The sequence below is a fragment of the Clarias gariepinus genome, unplaced genomic scaffold (assembly GCF_024256425.1).
Source record: "Clarias gariepinus isolate MV-2021 ecotype Netherlands unplaced genomic scaffold, CGAR_prim_01v2 scaffold_31, whole genome shotgun sequence".
Lineage (NCBI taxonomy): Eukaryota > Metazoa > Chordata > Actinopteri > Siluriformes > Clariidae > Clarias > Clarias gariepinus.
In genome coordinates, this window is record NW_026520998.1 from 1,408,556 (window position 1) to 1,428,972 (window position 20,417).

The window sequence follows — 20,417 nt, forward strand, 5'->3', positions numbered from 1 at the left end:
TCGCTCGCGGCTTGCTCACCAGAGACAATCTGCTCATCTTGATTCATGCACACTTACATTCCATACAGACTTAAATAATTATTTTGATTGTTTAAAGCTGCTTTGCAACAATGACGATTGTTAAAAGTGCTATACAAATAAAATTGGAGCTGGGGTTTGAACCCGAGACCTTCTGATCTGTAGTCCAACTAGTCCATATCCCGGCTTTCCTTTCTGTCTCTGTAACTAAATTAAAGCTACAGAAAAACTATAATAAACTGATAATGTTCATATTATTATGTCAGTTTTTGTTTCTGCATATTTTCTCTAAATTTCGTTGGTATATTTTATTTTATTTATTTTCATACCTCCTCAGTGCTCAGATCAGTATGAAACACTCCGACTTAAACCCAGAGGACCCGAGCCTCTTCCTGGAGGTATCTAACGTTGGTGGCGCTGCGGTTCTTCCTCTCCACTCCTCCATCGCTCTGTTCCTTCTGTCCTACGCCGAGTGCAGGTCTTTCCGGGTCTACCTGGTCTTAGATCAGCCTGGCAGCGTAGAGGCTTTGGCAGGTTCGCTTCCCGAGAGCCTGGTGGTGTCTGAAGTGCAGCGGGCGGAGGCTCCGGCCCTGGTGGCGGCGTGTCGTCTGCCGGCCGTACTGGAGCCGGACGGGCGGTTCTGTAGAGCCGGACTGGCGGTGGTGCTGAGACACATCATTCAGACGACCTGTCTGCCGGAGCCTCGACGCAGAGATGTGGCTTCACTGCTGGGCTTCAAAAACACCTGCCTGAAAGCCTGCGCTGAGGTGAGACTCGAGAGCAGAGAGAAAATGTGGTTTTATTTAACAAATGTGAACGTTTAATTTTCACAAATCAACAGTAGTGTATTTATTAACACGAATGACTCGTCTACACCCCATGCCTGTTTTAGGTGAGCCGCTGGACCAGGTTGTGTGAGCTGGAGATTCCCTCAGCGGTCGAGGATCACCTGCGTCACCCGACAGAGGAGCGACTCCACCTTCCCGAAGCTCTCCTTCAGCTGGAGCGCCGTCTGGCCGAACCGGTCAAGGTCCACAACGACGACAAACTCCGCCGTCACAAGCTTCAACAGCAGAAGAACTCCGGGAAGAGCTTGGAGAAAAGCTCTGAGCCACGTGAGGGTCAGCAGGAGGATCTACAGACGGAGATGAGTGCGGCTTTGGCCAAACTGTCTGTGGACGGCGCGTCACCCGGTCCCGCCACCAGAGAGCGCTCTGAGATCAGGAAAGTCAAGACGACTGAGCTGCCGGAGTTGGAGCACGTGTTCGCGGAGGGGCTTTACTTCACGCTCACCGACGCCGTGCTGCTGCCGTGCGTCCATCCGTACCTGGTAAAGGAGAACACTTCTAGATCCGGTTTGACTGATTATTTAGTTGTCTGGGTGTCTGTTGTTGCAGTAGATTAGTGAATAGATTAGATTCATACAAACCTTCCACCAAGATCAGCTCGGTTTAAACCTACAAACGTGTTCAGGTCAAACCGGGACTTTTGAAACCCAGACCACATAAATGAGGGAGGGTGGGACCCATCACCGCACTGCACGTAAAGTTTCTCTTTACGCCTTGATTCACAAGTCCCGGTTTGACCTGAACATCCCTCGTGTTTGTTGTCTTAAATGAATCTTGCTTCTTTAGTTCATACTCGGGCGCCAGTACTAATGTAGCTCAGCAATAAAGGAAACAAACATCTTATCTTAAACATCATATCACTGAATGCAAGAAAAAAAAGGTGTTCGAGGTGTTCAGTATCTCACACTGTAATGTTTTGTCTGTAAAAGTAGACAAAATAAAGCTTGGACAAAAAAAGAGGCCATCTTGAGGCCTGTTTTTAAATGAAAAAAACGTACAGTAGTGAGTAATGTGCGGATCGAGGCGTAATCCAAAGTCTAAAAGCTTTTATTTACTGAATCAGACGGACTCTTACCTCCACTTTTTTTGTATTTCACGGCATTTTAATCGCTCAACCTTGAAAACGCGCAGAGACGGGAATCACTCGTCACCTCTACAATATTATCACCAAACTCAACCTCGGTGCTGATTCGATTCAAATTCACCGCTCTACAAGTATCACAATTTCTAAACATTTAATGTTTACCTTTATATTAAAATAATTAAATTTTCACAAAGTTACATTTTAACATTGTTATCAGCCAGAATTATTATTTCTAAACAAACTTCACTGAATCAGAGTTTTATTGGCAGGAATTAGTTTTAGTGACGGAGCTTCCAGGAGAGATGAGAACACGACAAATAAATGGAGTAAGATGTTTTTTTTTTTTTTTTTTTTTTAAGAAAAAGGTTAACAGTAAGTGCAGTAGGGTGTGGGGTTACTTCAAATAAGTTAAATAACTATCTGTGGTTTTGCACAGTATTTACTGATTCCACACTCGATGAACATGTGGGAATAGTTCAGAGAGCGCCACCTGTAGGATTATAAAGAAACTGACGTTAGATCGCCTCAAACGTCTCCAAAGTCTCGAAACCCAACTTGACACTGAGATTAGTTCACTCACAGAGTTTGGAGAAAAAGGCTGATTGTAGGATTTTAGCACGCGCGAGATGATCATTTTAATAATGTAACGCTGTACAAATGTGTTTCTGTCGCGTCACTCAGAAGCTTCTGCGCTCAGGACAGAATGGTTTATATCTGAGTCCGATCACCTGATCACGATCGATCAGACTGAAAACCAGGCGATTCTTGTGGATCACCGAATCAGCACACAGATTGTCCCTGCTCCCCCTAGTGTCAGAGTGGGGTCAGTGTCACACCTTCAGGGAGAAACTGAAATGGAGGATAAAAAAAAAAGAGAAACAATCAACGACAAAAACATCATGAGAGTGAACTGTGAAGTAGAAGTGAGGTCATGTTGTCGTGCGTCTCTCTACACCTCTGTATCGCTCGTGTCTGGTCTTTTAGCGTCTCGTGTTTTTCCAGAGCTGTTCTGAGACTGGAATACAAGAGTTTATCGTGTTTGATGAGTGTAAACAGGAGAGATAATCACACTGTGGGTGGAAATGTGCTCGTGCTCGCACCTGAGCGTCCTTAAAGTCGTCAAATTAACAGGAACAGTTCTACTGAAGCTCGTATTTTCTAAAACATTAATTCTTCCCTTTCAAATGTTGACAAAGGAGGCAAAATTGTGTTCTTCTTTATGCACCTGTTGATTAAAAAAAAATGCACAAGAAATTTCTTTCTTTTGAAATAGAATATTTTTGTGTAGTTTAAATCGCGACTTTACCATTGTGAAGCTGTTATTGTTTTTGAGTCGTTGCCGTGGTAACAAAAGGACCTGAAGATGGCATGAAGGTAACGGAGGTAAATTCCTGTAGATCAGTAGATCCGCTGTAATGTATTTACTGTTAATTATAATCTTTTCTTATCATTTTGTTTTCCACAAATGATTCATCTGAACTCCGGGAGTCTCTCTTTGAATAATTTACCGGAGTTTAACCTGCAGTTCAGATGCCTGGCCTCATCAGGAGTGTGTTAGTCACTTTATTGTTCTCAGGAAACACACACACACACACACACACACACACACACACACTCAGAGCCGTTATGTTCAGGTTACTGCTACTGGGGATAATAATCAGCTCTGTGATTTATACCATCGTGCTGCTTATTTTTTGTTAAAAGGTGTTGATTTAATTTTCCATAAGAGTGCTGTTACAGCGCAAATCACAGGTTTTATTTTAATGCGCTCGTTCCTATTTGTGTGAAACGTGTGAGGAAAGGAGGACTCGCTAACACAACCTGTTTCAGAGGTGTTTCACAACATTAAGTCTAAAACTCTGAGTGGAGAAGTACACGGTCCTTAATAAATATATATATATAGTGTTGGTAAACTGTTGTGGAAAATTAAAAAAGAAGAAAACACTCTGTAATGTGTGAAAGTGGAAATGATTAAACTTCAGGTCGCTGACAATAACGTCATGTGACAACACAACACTGATACGATAATATCACCATCACCACGCGGGTTACGTTAATATTAACATTCTGTAAATATCCCAATTTAATATTATTATATATTTTTATTTCCCCCAATTTTATCATTTTAAACCTTAAAGTGTAATGAGTAATAAAGCGAATCCCGTTCCTTATAACATTCGTTTTCTCCCTTAAAACCCGAGCGCAGCGTTTAAACACTACAAACTAACTTTAAATAGTTTAACATTTCATTTCTAATTAAATTAAACACGGAGCTACATTGTTACTAGGGCTGGTCGATTTGGCCTAAAATCAAAATCTCGAGTAATTGAACATTTTAACTCGATTACGATTAATGAACGATTATTTTATTTATTTATTTATTTGTTTGTTTACTGCCAAGTTTTATAAATATGCTCACATATTACAAGTGAGAAATTTTTGCTCTTGTTGCTCAGTTGTCTCAGTGTTTAAGCTCTCCATGCTCGACATGTCGGCGGAATAATGTAACGGAGCGGGGTCACGTGACTCCACACACGGTAGTGTTTTCAAAGGGAACGTTATTGAAATAATTGACCTGGGAAAATTTTATCGATTATAGGTTCTGAATGTCGATTTCGATTACTTTTCAAATAATTGCCCAGCCCTAATTGTTACTGAGCCGCGCGTATCTCGGTTACATCATCCACCATCATTACTATTTCTAAACAAACTTAGCGAATGATTCACTCTGACCACACGGCATGAACATGTGTGAATAGTTCAGAGAGAGCGCCACCTGCAGGATTATAAAGAAACAGTGATGTTTTACCGCCTCAAACGCCTCCAAAGTCTCAAAACACAACTCGACAGTGAGCGCGCGGGTTTACTAGCCGAGAGCGTGCGGGGCTTCTAACAGACGCGTTTTCTGACTGACTAGCGCTGGCGGTGTTGTGAGACTGGTGTCTGAGTGTGTGTAATGAGTGTTTGGAGAAAAAGGCAGACCCGGGGATTTCAGTGCACATGGTTTGATAATGTAACGCTATAGAAATGTGTTTCTGTCGCGTCACCCGGAAGCTTCTGTGCTCGGTACAGGAGCGTTTATATCAGTCATGACTAATCACACTGAAAAAACAGACGATTCTGATCACTGACTGATCGACCGCTTCATCTCTATTATTATGTATAAAGAGTTTTAGGAGTCAGTGTGAGACATGAATCAGAGAATTGTGACTCCTAACCGAATCGATTTGTTTTCCTGCTTCTAGTTTACAAAGACATTATTTCTTCAGTCTGGTTAAAATCTCTTATCTTTGATTCCTAATGAACTGTTTCTAATGTGAGTTTATATCCTCTGTGCCATCAGGTAATCAGAACGTAACCCTTCTTTAATGTGTGTTGGGGTTCGACCCTCTCTAGTGATTTATATAACGGATGGAGAAAGAAAACAAAGGATTTCTAATTGATTTTAAGGATGGTTTAGACTTCAATTCTTTTCTGTTGAATCCCGCCTTCTGCGTTATGATTGGCTACAAGAATTTAGTCTCGTCTGTAATTGGTTAGATGTGTTACTGCGTAATAAATGGTAGAATATATTTATTTGGACAAGAGAGAAACGATCAGGTCAGTTGTTTACCTGGATGATGTTTATCTGACAGTTTTTCTTTCCTTCAGTAGGAGACATTACGTACGTGTACAGTCATGATGTCTAAACTGATAATATGATCCCAGATTATGACTGTCTAGTTCTCGGGTGAAGTCCGGGCCGCCAGGTCGCTGTTATAACGTTTTTCTACCCGCGTGTTGAAATCCATTCCTGTGCCAAAGCATATCTAGGATTCGGAGCGTGCTAAAGGTGCACTAAGGGTGGTTTTTGGGTCAGCTCATGCGAGACAAGTTCTCTGCTCCGGGGTGGTCTCGCCCCTCTGTATAGAGAGAGAGAGAGAGAGAGAGAGAGATGAGTGAACGAGGCAGAGCCCAGAAGAAACACATGACTCGATACGGGCTTCTGTACTGGAGACCAGACTCAACTGTTTTTAATGGAAGATTTAGTTTTGTGCTGAATTTTCACGTCAGTAAACACTTTATCTGGAACATTTGTACACACACACACACACACACACACACACACACACACACACAGTTATCTAATCAGTCGGCTGTGGAACAGAAGTGCAGCGCGTGGGATCGTACGGATACAGATAATGTTTACATCAACCATCAGAATGGGGGAAAAAAATGTGATCCCAACACACACACACACACCCCCGGGCTTCATTTAATTAAATAAATAATGGCACCGTGACAAAATTTTATATGTTGATGCTCGTCTGTGGTTTTATTTGCATAAAACTGAGACCTGATATGAAAGAAACCTAGAATAAAAAGAGTGGGCACTAACTTTTACACACGACGGTGCAGATGATGATCAGGAGGTGATTAGTAACTGATGATGCTGATGCTGAGGGGTTGGAACAGACGAGAGGGGAAATGAGGTCGCTGCTGAGGCTGGTACAGAAACAACACGTTTGCAGCCATTTGATCCCATTTTATTTAATATATTTTTAAATTAGTTTAATCAGAATTATTTAATTTAATATGAACATAATTGAGGGTATCTCTCGCACAGCTCGCCGTGCAACCGTAAGACTTTTCATGAAATTTACCTCGGCGTACAAAAGCATCTTCAGTTTACGAGCCGTTGGGCCGAAGTTGTGCATAACTCGTGTGCACATCTGGGAGCTGCTGAAGACGTGTTTGTGTCGGTGGAGAGCAAAGGAGCCTCCCTCAGGTTCGTTCTTGAAGCAGTTCTCTCCCGTCGCACAGTGTGTGATTCACAATATAAAATCTCACCGTAAGGACTCACCTTCGTATGCTGAGGGCCTGGTTTATGCTGTATACATAAAATGTTCCACTGGAAAGCAACAGAACAACTGCTGGGTCAACTGGTGTGGTTTTAGATGGACTATACAAATACCCTGACCTGACTGGGCTGATCTGCTGGGGTTTAAACTGTAGAGTCGCTCAGTACGGAGCACCAAAGAGTCACATCACAGTGTGGTGGAGGGAAACGACCAACAGAGAACGGCTGGACAGTTATGATGAGCAAATCAGACATGCTGGTATGAAGGTGCCTGATCTAGTCTGATTTAGAAAGCTAAGCAGGCTTGGCCCTGGTTAGTGCTTGGATGGGAGACTACCTGGTCCTATAAGCTTTAGGGGCAGTGGTGCTCAGAGGGCTAAGGCACTGAGTTACTGATCCGAAGGTCGGCGGTTCGATCCCTAGCTTCACCTGGTTGTCACTGTTGGGCCCTTGAGCGAGGCCCTTAACCCTGTCTGCTCCAGGGACGCTGTATCATGGCTGACTCTGCGCTCTGACCCCAGTTACACCGGGATATGCGAAGAAGGAATTTCACTGTGCTGTGATATATACAGTGGTGTGAAAAACTATTTGCCCCCTTCCTGATTTCTTATTCTTTTGCATGTTTGTCACACTTAAATGTTTCTGCTCATCAAAAACCGTTAACTATTAGTCAAAGATAACATAATTGAACACAAAATGCAGTTTTTAAATGATGGTTTACGTTATTAAGGGGGAAAAAAAACCCTCCAAATCTACATGGCCCTGTGTGAAAAAGTGATTGCCCCCCTTGTTAAAAAATAACTTAACTGTGGTTTATCACACCTGAGTTCAATTTCTGTAGTCACCCCCAGGCCTGATTACTGCCACACCTGTTTCAATCAAGAAATCACTTAAATAGGAGCTACCTGACACAGAGAAGTAGACCAAAAGCACCTCAAAAGCTAGACATCATGCCAAGATCCAAAGAAATTCAGGAACAAATGAGAACAAAAGTAATTGAGATCTATCAGTCTGGTAAAGGTTATAAAGCCATTTCTAAAACTTTGGGACTCCAGCGAACCACAGTGAGAGCCATTATCCACAAATGGCAAAAACATGGAACAGTGGTGAACCTTCCCAGGAGTGGCCGGCCGACCAAAATTACCCCAAGAGCGCAGAGACAACTCATCCGAGAGGCCACAAAAGACCCCAGGACAACATCTAAAGAACTGCAGGCCTCACTTGCCTCAATTAAGGTCAGTGTTCACGACTCCACCATAAGAAAGAGACTGGGCAAAAACGGCCTGCATGGCAGATTTTCAAGGCGCAAACCACTTTTAAGCAAAAAGAACATTAAGGCTTGTCTCAATTTTGCTAAAAAACATCCCAATGATTGCCAAGACTTTTGGGAAAATACCTTGTGGACCGACGAGACAAAAGTTGAACTTTTTGGAAGGTGCGTGTCCCGTTACATCTGGCGTAAAAGTAACACAGCATTTCAGAAAAAGAACATCATACCAACAGTAAAATATGGTGGTGGTAGTGTGATGGTCTGGGGTTGATTTGCTTATTCAGGACCTGGAAGGCTTGCTGTGATAGATGGAACCATGAATTCTACTGTCTACCAAAAAATCCTGAAGGAGAATGTCCGGCCATCTGTTCGTCAACTCAAGCTGAAGCGATCTTGGGTGCTGCAGCAGGACAATGACCCAAAACACACCAGCAAATCCACCTCTAAATGGCTGAAGAAAAACAAAATGAAGACTTTGGAGTGGCCTAGTCAAAGTCCTGACCTGAATCCTATTGAGATGTTGTGGCATGACCTTAAAAAGGCGGTTCATGCTAGAAAACCCTCAAATAAAGCTGAATTACAACAATTCTGCAAAGATGAGTGGGCCAAAATTCCTCCAGAGCGCTGTAAAAGACTCGTTGCAAGTTATCGCAAACGCTTGATTGCAGTTATTGCTGCTAAGGGTGGCCCAACCAGTGATTAGGTTCAGGGGGCAATTACTTTTTCACACAGGGCCATGTAGGTTTGGTTTTTTTTTCTCCCTAAATAATAAAAAGCATCATTTAAAAACTGCATTTTGTGTTTACTTGTGTTATCTTTGACTAATAGTTAAATGTGTTTGATGATCAGAAACATTTTGTGTGACAAACATGCAAAAGAATAAGAGATCAGGAAGGGGGCAAATAGTTTTTCACACCACTGTATGTGATGAATAAAGGCTTAACTTAAAAATCTCACCGTAGAGCGGAACCGGTTCAGACCATATCAGGACTCATTTCTATCAGCCAAGAACAGAAACTTGAGGTTGTTTTGGACACAAGGTCAGAGATGATGGACCGTGTCATGAAGCACAATCATGTCATCCTGAGTTCATAAGCATGACTGTGAGTTCAAGGTCCAGGCACCAAATCTCCATCCTGTAGAACATCTTTCACATCAGGAACATCAACAAGTACTTGAATTTCACAAGAGCATTTCTAACGTGGAGCTACTCCATCATACTAAGGGTGTAACCTAATTTAAATACATTATTCAGTTTGAGTAATAATGCGTCTCATGAGAATATGAATATATGCAGATTTGAAAAATAGGTGAGGTATTATAATAATAATAATAATAATAATAATATCATTTTTTTTTCTTTTCGTTTTTTTTGTTGCTGTTAAAGAAGGCATGCCAGAAAACTTCAGGAGGTGTGTGTGTGTTTGTGTGTGTGTGTGTGTTTTGGGATCCTGCAGAATGAAACTAAAAAACCAAATTCGATTTGAAATTCAGATAGTCTTTGTCTCGCACACACAGCAGTACACAGGACGGCGTGTGATGAAACCCTTATGGTGACTCACTGTGAACCACAAAATAAAAATAGCCTTAAATAAAATCCACACTAAAATAAATTTACACACACACACAAAAGTTTAAAAATTAAATGTAAAGGTAAAATTTACATACGGAAAATATAAAGCAGTAATAAAATGTATATACATTTAAATAGGAATAGAATTTGCGAAGGAGAATATAAATATCGAGAAATATATTACAGGAAAATGCAGAAGGATGAGGACGGCACAAGTGTTTTATTTTACTTTTTATTTTAATGTTGGAGTGAATGAAGGAGGCGTGGCAGGTGTCCCAGGATAAACCAGTAGAGCAGTGGTTCTCAAAGTGTGTGGCGCCCCACTAGTGGGGAATACAGACATGACAGGTGGGGCGCAATGAACGGGAGGGAATTAATGGAAAATAATAGGAAAGCCTATTCTAATTCATGCTTTTCTTAATTGATTTATTTTTTAATGATCTTTATTTTCTTTATCGGGCACTTGAAACTAAACAATCACACACAAAGAAATGGATCATTAATACAAGTAAATTAAAATAACATCAGAGAAAAAGAGGAACCATAGTGCAACAATAACGGTTTAACGTCGGCATGTTAATTGCAGAGGAACAATATATAAGGAAACATTCTGTATTATATACGTCATTTAATTTATTTCAATGTGTATGCTGATATTTCTGTATTTTTGTTAAACATTAATATTTTATCGGTCAGTACTAGTCTGGCATTTCTAGTTTCCAGTGTGGTAACAAAGTTGCTTTTTGATCCTTCAGGCGCTGAACAGAAGGGAAGATCAATATCGTTCTACGCTTTTTGTTGGTGTGCGGTTTTTTGCGATGATCCCTAAATCATTGGTTGCGCCGTAGAGAATAATGGTGTGTATGCTTTTAAACATGTATAATTTAAGGCGGATGGAGCTTAAAGACAATGTAGAGAGGAAATATATCTGGGTATCTTATTCGCGGGTTTATTTACGCAGCTATTGAATTCGGAGATGTGAATATCAAACTAACTTTACCGCGGACACAAACAGGTGTTATGCGCTAAAATGCCCCCCTGCCACGGATTGCCCCCCTACATAATCTCTATCAATTATTATATTAGGACATGCATTCAAAGGTTTATTATTATCGAATATATTATTACTATTATAATTAACCCTAGGCACGTGACAGCCGTCGAGACCATTAATACCAATCCCCCAAAGTGATTATTTTATGGCACATTTATTTTGTAGGGGTTTGTCAATGTACAAATAACAAATTATTTATCACAAATTACACTAAATAAATATTGTTTGTTGTGAAAAATTACAGGAAATGATTTTTATTATAAAATAAGCAATATAAAAATATACATGTGGTATATGAAAAAATATATAGGCTTAATTTATATATTTTTCTCCTATACAAATTTTTTTATATTGCTTATTTTATAATTCAATTCATTTGTTATAATTTGTCATTTGTAAACCATAAACCTATGAATTTATGTTCTAATATATAATTTGAAAGAGATTATGTGTGTGTGTGGGGGGGGCAATCCGTGGCAGGGGGACATTTTTAGACCATAACACAGTAGCGTACTGTATATAGTGAGCATAATAACATCAATGGATACATTTGTTACATGGACCACAAAAAAGCAGGTGATTCAGCATCATCAGCCTAATCAACTAAAAATCCAGCCGAAAGGAAAACATGATGAAGCCTACTGTACTGTGTGTTGCGTTTGGATTGATGGTGGGGATGGTGGGGCAGAGGAGAGACCTGTGTGTGTTTTGTGTCTTAAACCGCTGGCAGCAGACAGCATGAGACAAAGTAGGAAGACACTTAGAGACAACACACCCCAGTCACGTTAATAAGCCACTCGACTTCTTTGAAAAAAAGCTCTAGATAAGTGACGAAGTAAGTCTGTTATAACAATTGCACGTGTATTTTATCTGTTTTGAACTTGGTGTTATTTAATCTTATTGGTTTAGAAATTGATATTTTAAGAAATAGTACACTTGGCCATTTTCGTTATCATTTTGTTGACAAGTGGGGCTTGAAAATTCGCCCACCGCCTTAAGTGGGGAATAACAGAAAATGTTTGAGAACCACTGCAGTAGGGTTAATAACCAAAAAAAAAACGTCTTGTGTGGAACATTTTGCTCAGTTTTAAATCTGAAACTATAAATATGAATATTTTAAATGTTAACAAAAAATACACAGCATTGCGATTTTCTGTACATTTTTAATTATACAGTATTCACTGTCACAGATCACCTTTATGGATGTTCAGGATGTAGATCAGTTATGAAAAGGAAACTCGACGCTTATTATATATGACATCATACCTATAAAAACACAGCGTGTGAGTTTCATGTCCCAGGGGGCATTGCAGTAATTACCTTGAATGATTTACAAATAACAGGAGCACAGAGGCAACTTCACAATCACACCTGAGGGCAGGAAGACAACTTTTATAACATTACACACATCAGATTGTTACATGACAGGAAGAACATGATATTTAAATGTAAAAAGGTTAAAAAAGACTAAAGGTATTCTATGACTTTATCACCTTGTTTATCATCATCTAGTTTATGGAAGATAATATGCAATTGATTTGTAAAGACACGACTGAACTGAGTGAGCTGAACCTAGTGTTTCATTAAGAACCAGTTAAACTGAAACAGGAGTACTGTGCAATAAAGCATTTCATTCCACTATAGGAAGTCCCTGACTTACAAACTGGTTCTTCCTGATGTTGTCTCAGGGAGTTTTCTTCACCACAGTCACCACCGGGGACAAATTGTTAAAGCTTTGTATTTTTTTCAAATATGTTTTACGTATCTATTTCCAGCACTTTTATTCCCGTAAAGCTGCTTGGTGAGAGAGGAGTCTGGGGTTAAACGCATCGTGTGAAGTGAATCGAGATGCTGAGATGAGATTTTTTTGACTAGCGCACAAGAGCAGGAAAGTGTGATTTTTGGGGAAGTGCGATCTGTCGGGTGTGGATGTAAGATGTAGGATTCTTCACATCTGCAGGAGATGAGTCACGAGTGCAGCACATGGAGGAGCCGGAGGAGCGGAGCAGCAGGATGAATCAGGCAGGTGTGGAGGTGAGACGAGTCACAGCAGGAGAAGAGCATCAGGATCACGTCCGGCAGAGAGAGAGAGAGATTGTAGGTGTGCTGTTCTCCTGCAGGGGCTTAAGAGTGTGTTTAAGTGCAGCAGCAGGTCCTCCTTCCCTCTGTCTGTATTACAGCCGAGCTCTCGCTCCGATCCACATGACAGAATTCACCCCTAATGTGTCTAAACTCACTTTTGACAAAATTGCCAGATCCTGGCTTTTATCCTCGCTGGACAGCACTGAGTCAGCGCCTGCAGCCTGTGTGTGTGTGTATCACGCCTCAGTGACGCTGTGCTGCAGAGGGCCTGTGTGTCAGTGGAACAAACCAAAATCTCTTCATCTCAGGAGCTCCTACACTTTGTGTGTGTGTGTGTGTGTGTGTGTGTGTGTCTGTCTGTCTGTCTGTCTGTGTCTGTGTGCTCTAAGTAAAAAAGTGTGTTCATCCCGAGGAAGGGAGTCAGAGGAACATCGGAGCGGGAGTGACGCGTTATTAAGACACTGAGTGTTTGATTCTGCCGTCGTGTCTCTCATTAGGAACGCGTATCATTTTTACATTTTAATAATTTGTATTGAAAATCATAACATTGTGCTGAGACTCAATTTTCTTATTTCTTTTTCTTACTTTCTTCAGTGCTCTTTCTGTTTATTTGCTTCCCCACTTTTTTTTCTGTTGTTTCTGATGTCCAGCTTACTTTCTTTCTTTCTGTCTTTATTTAAATTTTTTTTTATACTGTTCTCTAATTTATACGTATACTTAGTTTCCCTCTATTCTCTCTCTCTCTCTCTCTCTCTCTCTTTTATGTTTTTTGTTTGTTAGATTTACTTTTCTCTTTACTCTTCTTTGTAATTTATATGTATTTTGTCCGGTTATCTTTCTTTCTTTTTCTTTTTCTTTATTCTTTTATATTCTGCTTTGTACTTTATATATATTTTTCTCTATTACCTTTTTTCCTTCCTTCTTTCTTTTTTTTCTTATTTACCTTTGTTTTTTTCTATATTGATTTCTTTACCTTCTTTTTTCCTGTTCTTTATGATGTATATCTTTGTCTATATTAGTTTTTTTTTTTTTTTTCGTCTCTTCAGTCTATAAATGCGGTTGTATTAACGGAGCGTTCAGAAGCTCACAGGCTGGTGATGAAAACTTGATGGAGAGATTTAACCTCCAGTCCTGAGGTCTCACAAAGAAGAATAAAAACCCACAACTGTTCTATTTTTTATTTAAACTGACTTCTGCGTACCGTCTGTATACGGCGCATGTTGTTGTTGTTGTTGTTGTTGTTGTTGTTGTTGTTGAGAGTGTGGTTGTGAGGAACACCAGTCTTCTGATCATCAGTGTAAAGAGATTGCGTTAGATTTTATTTACGTTGTATCTCACGTGTGAGCGCGTCGCTCCAGTGACTCAGAACTAAAATATATTTCTGTAAACTAATATTCTGTACGACGGCATGAGTGTGAGTGTGATATGGGTTTTATAAAATAGTCACAAGTATAGTTAAAACAAGAAAAGAATATTAATTAATAAAAATAATTCATTAATATATTAATATTCATTAATAAGTGCTGTGGCTTGGGAAAGCTTTGCTTGTTGCCATGGCAACTTAGGGAATGATTGACTGACATCCCATAGTAATCACAGTAACAGATTCAGTGCAGGGAACGATTCCTGGAGCTGAAACGTGAACACAGAGCTGTTGCGCTCTCACAGCGCTGGTCTCACAGTCCAGTTAGTCGACACGAGGTAGCCGTTTGTGTGAAATCATTTATACTCTGGTTTATAGTTAATATTAATAATAATATATTCATTAAAATACGCTCACGACCATCTACGCTTTAATCCTAAAGGTCAAAACTGGTGTAAATAATTCAGCTTCTGTGTTTCTACACTTTAATCCTGATGGTGAAATGATACCCGGGGAACACGTTTCGGCGGGCACACGGGTCACCGCGTCAATATCTCATCTGCAGCAGAGTGAAAAGTCATTACAGCATTTGATCAGAATGACTTACTGCAACATTACATATGCAAATGTGTGTTTCACCCTGCTTCACCCCAGAGCTGGGAGCGGGCACGAGGGCGTGTGGGCACGAGGGCATGTTGGCACGGGGGCGTGTGGGCACGAGGGCGTGTTGGCACGGGGGCACGGGGGCGTGTGGGCACGAGGGCGTGTTGGCATGTGTAAGGCATATTTATCACACCAGTCCTGAGGCTGAACCCGCGTGTGTCCTTTATCGTTCGTCTGATAAAGTAACGTGTGTAAACCCGCTGGAAAGTGGAACCTGAGCCGTTTAAAAACAAACGTCATCGCTGTTCATGTGGGTTTGGACTCGGGATGCAGTGAGAAAGAAACATCCAGAAAATTCTGATGGTTTTTTGATTCACTGAATTATTGAAAAAACATTTACATTTTCAGCCGTCTCTCCTGCAGTCAGTCTGTCAGTCCGTCTCTTTACTTCTTTACTCTTTCTTTCTTTCTTTCTTTCTTTCTCCCTTTTTCTTTCTCAGTTGGATGTAATTTAATCTCTTGCCTTTTTTTCTTCTTTCAATGTACATTAAGCTTTCTTTCTACTTTCTTTCTCCTTTTTTCAATTTCTCCCTTTTATCTTTTTTTTTCTCGTTTTTACTATTACAGTGGAACCTCGGATTGCGAGTAACGCGATTTGCGAGTGTTCCGCAAGATGAACAAAGATTTCTAATACATTTTGACAACGTGCAACAAACAAGTCTTGGTTTACGAGTACTAAGTCATGTATTACGCATGCGCTTCTTGTTTTGACGCCGAACGTCACGTGATCACAACTGAGCCAACGGTTTTTACATTTAGGCATTGGGGGGACGCTCTTATCCAGAGTGACTTACAAAAAAGTGCTTTAATGTTTACATCACTGGACATCTTGTTTTTTTTTGTTTTGTTTTTTTTTTTGGGGGGGGGGGTGAGGATTAATCCAAGTACTGAAGAAACAGATACATCTTTCTCTCTGTCTTGCGCTGCGGAATTGTGGGTAATCGTCTCCCTTTTTTTATTTCTTTTTCAGTTTTCTTTCCCTATTCTTGTTTCTGCTTGAATGTTTTTTTTTTTTTTTTTTTTTTACCTTTATTTAACCAGGCAAGACAGATTAAGAACAGGTTTCTTATTTACAACCGTGGCCTGACAAAGGCTGAGCCTTTTGTAGGAGTTTAATGCTGTGATCCTTGTAGATATTCTGACAGGGTTTGGAATTCACCTGAACGCCATCACAATCAAATGTCTGACACAATTAATTTATTTTCTGTAGCGTCGTTCCTGATATTTAAGTGAATTTAAGCTTCTTAGTCTCATCTTCGTAAGTTAGATCTCTTTTTGTCTCTCTGTCTCTCTTTCTGGCTCTGTCTCTTTCTGTCTCTCTCTTTCTGTCTCTGTCTGTCTTTCTTTCTGTCTCTCTTTCTGTCTCTGTCTGTCTTTCTTTCTGTCTCTCTCTCTGTCTTTGTCTGTCTCTCTGTTTCTGTCTCTCTCTTTTTGTCTCTGTCTGTCTTTCTTTCTGTCTCTCTCTCCGTCTTGGTCTGTCTCTCTGTTTCTCAGCAGTGTCTCCTTGATTCTCCTCTCATCTCCGTCGCTTCCTCTCTTTTCTCTCCGTCTGTTGGGAGAGACAGGACGGATATAGAGGTGTTGATGGCTGCAGGATTGTTCAGTCTTTGTTGAGACACTTTGATGGATTAATTAAACATCTCTGTATGTCTGTGTTTCTCCTGTTAGACCTTCACCGCACTGCTGCTTCACACACGCTGTGATTCCTCTGAAACAGAACTACACACTTCCTGTCTCACAGCAGCTTCCGTCAAACACGGATAATCTTTTATCCAGCCATTTCAGTAACGTGTGTGTGTGTGTGTGTATGTGTGTGTGTTCTCCTAAATCTTTATAATTATGAATCTGAAGCCATGTATAAATGTTTAAGATATTACAAGCAACATTTAATCCCCGTACCTCAGTCTACTGATCCCGTCGTCTGATCGGGTTTTATTGATCCGTTTTCAGTTCTGTTCCGGCTGTAGAAATAACTTCATAATCTAAAATTCCCAATGTTTTATTTTACTGCTGGATGAAAAACAGCCGACTTTATCTCACACACTTCTGTCCCCAGCTTTCTAACTGGCATATATGAAAAAAATCACTTAATTGTTCTGTAAAGTCCATGTGACATCTAATTTAATTATATAACTATTTTATTTCTGTGTGGGTAAGAGTCAAGTTATTCTTATGTGAACACATTTATTTTCTACTTTATACAAATAGTAAAAAATAAACATGAACTCATTGCACAAACATTCAGCCGTTATGATGATTCCACATGTGTCGTGACTCTTGAGATAAATTTCACTTTTCAACATAAGGTGAGATAAAAACACGTAGCGAGATGAACAGATTCATTTCAGTCATAAATAGAGGAAGCTTTTGCAGAGCAGACGAAATGTAAAATCAATAATAATACCCAAAAAAACAACAAAACACAAACATTTACTCGCTAAATAAACGCTGCCGTTTGCAAAGTGAAAGTGTGCGCCGATGCGAGCCGCTTTATTTCACTCATGAATTACTGAGATCACAAACCACAACCACAAGCGCATGTTGTGTGAACGGCTGAAATGTGGTCGCGGATGTGACTTAGCGAATGTGAAGTGTCTGTGTGAATCCGGCGCTCAGTCTTACTTACTGTAGCAGAGTTTTGCTCAAAAGGCAGATGAAGGCGTCGCCGATATGAACAGATTTACTAATAAAACTGCAGACACAATCCACCAGAAATACAAGAAAACACAAGTTTATACTGAAACCAAATAAACTCTGGCTTTACAGCGCTGTGTGAAACGTGCTCCGATGTGAGACGCTTTATTTCAGTCATAATATACTAGAACCTGTTTTTGCTGTGTAGTTTTTTATTTTTTTTTCAATCATTGTTTCAGAAACCATTCTTCATTTTTCATGCCTTTCGTTTCTCCCCCTGGCCTCAGCGAGTCCTGTTTTCGTTTGGGGAATCTGAGATGTGAAGAGCCGACACGCCAATAGCAGTCCTGGGGAAACCGGGTGTCACCTGATCCAGGGGTCGATAGGCCTTACATATTCATCAAGTCGTGGATTATTCAGTGAAACAGAATCCTTTTTTTTAAGGGAAATGTATTCGCTACTATATTGGAAAGATTTTAAAAATGTAAGGAGAGCGCTAAATCTTCAGAAAGCCCTCACAGCCCTCGGTTAACTAGAATCTCCTCTAATGTTCCTCTGGTTCTCTGTTTAACGCCGAGTCTCTCTGGTTCCAGCTCTCACTGCAGACTCGCGCCCCTCACGTCCTGCTCCAGCTCCCTCTGCTGCTCCGCTGGTACCAACGCGTGCAGGAAGTGCCAGGGGTCCGACGTGCCTCAAAGGATTGTGGGATGGCTCTGTTCGAGCCGCGGGTGCCGTGGCCTGTTTCGACTCAGCCAGACGCTCCTCGTGTCCTCGAGTCACAGCGGGACGTCCCTGCGCCGTCTGGAGAGCACTTCCTGGGAGGACCCAGACCCACGCTCGGGAAACTCCAGGTAATCAAGATAGAAACTTTCTTTGAACTTATTTCCTCTTAATCCGTCTCTAAGTTTCAGGGTCCTTCTTTTATAAACAGTCGCTCTGACTGGGCAGTGAGAGGTTCCTCTTTCCTGCTCTGCTGAACCCGTCAGTGTCTGAGAGAATCTCCTTCCATTAGAATGTTGCTCCGCTCACTTTATGACCCTGTCGGATCTGCAGGAGCAGCTTTAACGGATTTATGCCCTCCAGTGGGCCGCGCTCAGGCTATAACTCTGCCGCCGCTATCCAAGCTTATACGGCTCTCTGCACTTTGCACTTAAAAGAAGAGGCTTGTGCCAGCTAAATTAGGCCATATATCCTGGGTAAAGTGGTTTTATATGGTTTGCTGGCTGTATGTTAATGAGGAAATTCTCTTAGCACGCACATTGTAATCAACAGCTGCTGCAGAGCAACTGTTCTAGGTCTTAAGTGTGTGTGTGTGTGTGTGTGCGCACACTCACCTTCCACTTTTTGCAGAAAGCTGTACACCTGCTCACTCATACAGTTACTCTTAAACTCTCTGGGTGAAGATCAGCTCATCACTGCCCGCTGGTTACAGACACGATGCTCTTCTAATCAGCTCTGTTGTAAAGAGAGATTATTTACGATTCCCTCTCACTATCCCGAACTAATCTGAACGTGTGACCTTTGCCCTGACCTCTCTCGTCAAAAAATTTGCACTCGCAGAGCTGCTGCGGCTCACGGGTCATTTTTTTGCCGTTAGGTTTCATGTTTTGTAACGTCTAGACGCCATAAGGAAGCCGATTTGATTTATATTCAGGACTCGCAACAGAAGTTTATTTGCAACACAAAAAAGTCAGGCCAAGTCCCGGGCAAAGGACGGCGAGGTGAAGAGCAGGCTGAGGTTGGGATGGATTGTAAATGTCTGGAATAAATGGCTATTATTCCTAATCAGTGAAGATTTGGCTGCAATAATAATCAGATGGAGACCAGACATGAAGAATGTCTTTGATTTCAGTTAATTAGGATGTTAATAGACTCGTGGATCAGCCATAACACCTACATCACCGCCAGGTCACCTGTCAACACCCTGGTACCAGACACCACAGCACACCCCGTCAAACAAAGAAGAGTACCCCCGGAGCCACGCACAAGGGGAACCCAAGTCCTAGGAGGTTTTAATGTTGTTGTAGATCCGTGTACTTTTATACCGCACGCATACTCAACAACACTAATATTAACTATACTTATACTGAATATTATACTTATACTTATTTACAGTGAAAAATCACAAACATATATATTTTTAACCCTAGACAATATTCATGTCTGAAATTCAGCTATAATACTGTACATAAATAATCTTTTAAAAACTTTAAAATTTGGGAAGCCTTGGGACCTTTTTCTTCTTTTTTCCACTTTTGAGGACGAGCTTTAGGTTTTTAATTGAAAAAGAACTCGAAGGGTAACTTTGACCAACATGGCACATGCTAACGGTATATGTTAATCTTGTTGCTATGCAAATCTGACAAACTAAGCTAGTGGGGATGTATAAAGGCACACAACACCTTATTTCTTAATGGAATTAATTATTTTTTTATTTATGACAGAACGTATTTTATTACAGCATTTTAGAAGTTGTTTGAATTCTTTCTTTACTTGAAGCACATCCTCACGTTAGCCAGTGTGCAAGAGTAGTGCTAGTCAGAGCTTGAGCTAGCTAGCTAGCAAGCTGTTCAGTGGCTTTGGGATGGTAGTATTTTAGGGATGTATAGAGATGGGGGGGGGGGGGGTCGTTTAAAAAAATTGATTAAAAAAACATTATAATAGAGATGAACCGGTTGATCGGGCAGAATTGGCCATTTTTTCAGTTTGTTTGTCGGGTCGGTGACTGATATAAACGGTTGGAGCAACAGTCCCCATTTTGTAGCGTTACATTATAAAAAATCACCTGCGTTTTTCTTTAGCTTGGTCTCAAACACACTCATTACACACACTTAGACCAGTCTCAGAACACCGCCGGCGCTAATTAGTCCAAAATCACGTGCAGAAGCCCCGCGCCCTCGCCTGGAAGCGTTTAAGGCGGTAAAACGTCGCTGTTTCGTTATAATCCTGCAGGTGGCGCACTCTGAACTATTTACACATGTTCATCTC

The 20,417-nt window shown here is 40.8% G+C and overlaps 1 protein-coding gene across 1 annotated transcript; it reads left to right on the forward strand.

The window, feature by feature from the left end:
- Positions 1–364: 364 nt before the first annotated feature.
- On the forward strand, positions 365–18,280 carry LOC128517011 (glutathione S-transferase C-terminal domain-containing protein-like; the record flags this gene model as incomplete). The annotated part of the gene is made up of 3 exons (XM_053490741.1): positions 365–785; positions 911–1,348; positions 18,023–18,280. Coding segments are annotated over exons 1-3 (1,113 nt in total), but the record flags the coding sequence as incomplete, so codon positions are not given.
- Positions 18,281–20,417: the final 2,137 nt, after the last annotated feature.